Raw genomic sequence first — 4,301 nt, forward strand, 5'->3', positions numbered from 1 at the left:
TTCAAGTAATTGAAGCAGGGGATTAGGGTTATAACACTCAAATGAGCGAGATGAGGCTGCAAGAACTTCTTCAGCTGTCAGACTTCAGCATTAAGCTCAAGTGATCTGATCTTCTTTGGGGTTAGTCTCCTAATTCGTTATTCAAACACATTAACCTCTTCATTGAACAGAATTCTCGAAACACTTCATTGTATGATTACATCTCCCTGTAATACCCGATGACACTCTTGATGACAGTGCAAAGTGTAGATATCATGTTATACTCAAAAAACTTAGAAATGTATGCATCACTGAATAGAAACAGTTTATTAACCACGTTAAGATATCTGCAGTTTTGACAGAAATAGAGGAAAGTGTTGTACAATTGAAAATGTAAACATTTTACAAGAAAGTGAAGATGAAATGAGTCATACAAGAATATTCAGTCATCTAGTAAGAGAGTAGTAATTCTGTTGTTAAAGCTCGTCGTTGGGCGTGGAATCAGAGCTTTCAGCCTTCTCCATCTGGAGCTTGCGAAAAACTTCATCGAACGTAGGATCCCCAGGTCTTCTGAAGAGCTGATCGCCTATCTTGATCTCATAAGCCTCTGGTTGGCTCAACAGGTATTCCTTTAACTAATAAGATGGTCAATAAAGAGAATGAACAGGTTTGCAAGATATATGTATATAGATAACTATTTGTGGGAACAAACCTCGAAAACATTTAGAGCTTTGGGCATGGTGAACATTAGTGTGCTGAGATCAACGGTGCTGAACCTGGCTTCAGTTGCTCCGGTTCTTGCCACCTTGGTCCATTTCATGGCTATTTCTGATACCATCTCCTTTCAGATGTGATGCATAAGACAAAATTTAGAAATAGTAAAATAGCAGTAGTATACTAATCTGGATCCAAAATACAATTTCATGAATCAGTATTACTAAAAAAAAATGTAATAAACTAAAAAAGAACACCTTAACTCCCCAACGTCCTAATAAATTAAGATTCCACGCCTTATCATTTTAGGAGAAGAATTCTTCATCCCGCACGTGCTCACATTCTTTCTTTCCATTATCAAATTAGGAAATTTAATCAAAGAGGAGAGGAAGCAGGTAAAGCTAAACACCACAATTTAATGGGAATTCGAATTGAGTAAAGGTCATTACCGAAGTCCGACGATTTCCGGGTCGGAGTTTAACGAATCCGAAAACAGGGCCCTTGATATTTTGCTCCTGCATCTTGGTGAAGTCGGTGGGGGGCGGGTCGAAGTCGGGTCGGGCCTTCACCGTGCCCCATTCTCTCCACTCGTCGTCCTCTTCGTCGTCGACGACGTCGTCCAGATCGTCCGTAATGTGGATCTTCCGCTGAGCTGCGTCGGCAAATTTGTAGAATTGGAATTTTCCAGCGGCGACTAGGAGGAGGAAGAGGAAGAGGAGGAGGAGGTGGCGGCGGCGGTGGTGGTGGTGGTGGAATTTGGCGGTTGGGTTTCTCATTCTGTGGGTTTGGAATTGGAATTGGAATTGGAATTGGAGTTGAATTTGGTTACGGAGTTTATGGCTAGTATTTATTGCTTGAGGGTGCGCACGGAGTCTAACGTGCGCACTTGGAGCAAGCCAAAGATCATGATTGATGAATTCAGATTTACTGTATAAGAAATATACACACTCGAGTTCGATAATTAAAAAGAAGGAATGCTAATGAATAAATTATTTAAAAATTCATAGGTTTTCTCTTTTGCAAAACTATCAACTTGTATAGGTGTTTCACAATTTTTTGGAGGCTCTATCCTTTAGGCTATCTGCGACGCTATCTCTTATCCGTCTCTTAACCGTCTCATCTCTTCACTATTCATGGGCCCCACTGTACTTTTCAGCTCATCTCTTAACTAAGAGACAACACCTGCATCCCTCCATCTCTTAACCATCTCTTAACTATTCATTCAATTTCATTTTTTATTTTTAATTCCAACAAATTCAATTAATAAAAAACACACTTCATTATAAATAAAATAAAATTACAATTTAAAATACATAAAAAAATAAAAAAGACATAATTAAAAAACTAGAAATTATAAATTGCACACTTAAACTCAAATAAAAAAAAATGGAGGCAAAGAAGCAGAAGAAGGAGTTCTCTAGTGACGATCATCTAATGATTGCCAAATTTTGCCCAAATGTGCTCCATTAGATCCTCCTGGAGTTGGGCGTGGGCGGTAGAATCACGTGTCCTTGCCCGAATAGACAACCGCTCTTGCAAAGACGGATGCACTCCCGTTCGAGGCGGACTACTTGCGGTTGAGCTTCCCGGGGTTTCAGGGTCGAACCAATTTCCCGCCTCAGGTCCTTCGTCGGCGACAATCATGTTGTGCAAGATTATGCACGTATACATGATGTCGACCATATTCTCTATAAACCACTGTCGAGCCGGGGCTTTGATAATGTTCATTTTTTTTTTTTTTTGAAAAATCTGATTTTTTTTAAAAAAAATTGAATTATGACGTCATAAATCCGACGCCCACTCGCGGGTCGGCGAGTGGGCGTCACGCCACCAGCCCGCGCGCGTGTCTCGCGACCTCGAGACTTGCCTCGCCGGGGACGCTGGGCAGTTTTGCCGAGACATCTCGTCTCGTCGAGACGAGACGGGAGCCGCAACGTTTGTTTCGATGCCGTCTCGTCTCGTCGAGACGAGATCGAGTCCGCAACGAGGCAGCGTTGCGGATGCTCTTATTCGTGTGTGTAATGATGAGTTGATGACATTCATGAATTTTTTGAGATGGAAAGTATGATATGGATATATTTATTTTTTTTGTAGTAAATTAATTATATTTTTATCTATTTTTGTAATTGATTTGATTTGATTTGATTTGGTTTGACTTTTTTTTTTTCAAAATTACTATCTGTTTGTATCTTCGTAGTATCGTATATATGGAGTAGTACTATAAATTATATGTGTAGTTTGATAGGAAGGAATCCATAAACGGATAGAATTATTTTCCCACACAAATTGACGTGAGAAATGATGGATAACATATATTTTCAGCATTATTTATTGTTTAAAAATAGATTGAAGTTTGTAACAACCTAATCGAGTGTATTTTGGAAAATGAAAGAGATTTTTGTCTTTCTAATAGGTAAACTGTGATGTGTATTCGAGTGTCTCTAATTTTACTGTCATATAGTAGAATTTTATAAATACAAATTGAGTTGCACAAAAAATAGTTATGCGTAAAATAGTAGTACTCCCTCCATTCTAAGGAAGATGGTCCCTTCTTTGAGCGGCACGAAATTTTATATAATTTTATTTTGTGGGTTAGGTGAAGAGAATAAAATAAGAAAAAATGAATAAAGTAGACATAAAGGGATTTCTACTTTTAGTAATGGATCATCTTGGTGTAGGACGAACTAAAAAATAAAGTGGATCATCTTCGGTGTGACGGAGAGAGTACTAGCATCTCAAAGGAGAGAAGGTATATAGAAAAGATATATCATGTATACCTTCTTAAAAAAGTAAAATGTACCCTTTCTAAAAAGTAACATATTCCAAAGGAAAAAGGTATATGGAAAGTTAAATTATTTTTAAAAAATAAAATAATAGTAAAAAATGCATTAAAAATATATAAAGTGTAATACATTCTCGAATACCTTTTCCCCTTGAAGAATGTTTTTTCATGAAAAGAATGCAAATATGGTACCTCTGCATTGATGGAGAAGTAAAGATACCTTTTTCAAAATGAAAAAATATATAATACCGGAGGTGTGATCAAATACAAACTCTCATCTCTAATACAAACTACAAACTTTAATCACACACCATCATTGTAACTAATCTACGGCTGTTAGGTGGTTACAAATTCGATATCACCGGGTAGTACAATTTATGTCAACGGGAGTGTATATGGAAAATCGTTATTTGTGGTCAGTTATACACATCCTCATTTCACTCCAATCTGGTATAATTATAACCAGAATTGTTTGTAACCGTCTCTAGGTGTGATAAGTCAATGACGAGGCCATAATTTATCTCCACTCTCCCAAACTACCATTATTATCTTTTTTTTGAAAGAGATTACATTACTCATTCAGCCATAAAATATAATATATTTTAATTATTCAACATTGCGATATCAACTTCAATCTCATGTTGAAATTCATATCCCAAATCTTATCCGGCGTACAGTCAACTTCAACGTTTGTGTTGAAATGGAAATGGCTTACAAAGCTCAAGGTATTTTTCTTGCTAATTCATATCAATTTCCACGATTTTTTGGTGAAAAAATTGTTGAATATCTAGTGTAGAAGTTGTTGTGCTTGACCCGACAGAGTAGG

At 37.2% G+C, this 4,301-nt stretch overlaps 1 protein-coding gene across 1 annotated transcript; it reads right to left on the bottom strand.

Moving 5' to 3' along the window:
• Positions 1-287: 287 nt before the first annotated feature.
• On the bottom strand, positions 288-1,555 carry LOC125219820. Its single transcript, XM_048121893.1, has 3 exons — positions 1,143-1,555; positions 692-820; positions 288-614 (listed from the first exon to the last, which is right to left on the bottom strand). The coding sequence occupies exons 1-3, from the start codon at positions 1,467-1,469 to the stop codon at positions 456-458; spliced, it is 615 nt and encodes a 204-aa protein (XP_047977850.1). The 5' UTR covers positions 1,470-1,555; the 3' UTR covers positions 288-455.
• Positions 1,556-4,301: the final 2,746 nt, after the last annotated feature.

This window comes from Salvia hispanica, chromosome 4, assembly GCF_023119035.1.
Source record: "Salvia hispanica cultivar TCC Black 2014 chromosome 4, UniMelb_Shisp_WGS_1.0, whole genome shotgun sequence".
Classification (NCBI taxonomy): Eukaryota; Viridiplantae; Streptophyta; class Magnoliopsida; order Lamiales; family Lamiaceae; genus Salvia; species Salvia hispanica.

What these genes read in the sequence shown, in the direction of transcription:
- LOC125219820 (XM_048121893.1), bottom strand. Translation starts at nt 1,469, where the DNA reads ATGAGAAACCCAACCGCCAAATTCCACCACCACCACCACCGCCGCCGC. An exon ending in CCGGAAATCGTCGGACTTCG is followed by an intron (nt 821 to 1,142) that starts GTAATGACCTTT and finishes CACATCTGAAAG; the next exon opens with GAGATGGTATCAGAAATAGC. An exon ending in AAGCTCTAAATGTTTTCGAG is followed by an intron (nt 615 to 691) that starts GTTTGTTCCCAC and finishes CCATCTTATTAG; the next exon opens with TTAAAGGAATACCTGTTGAG.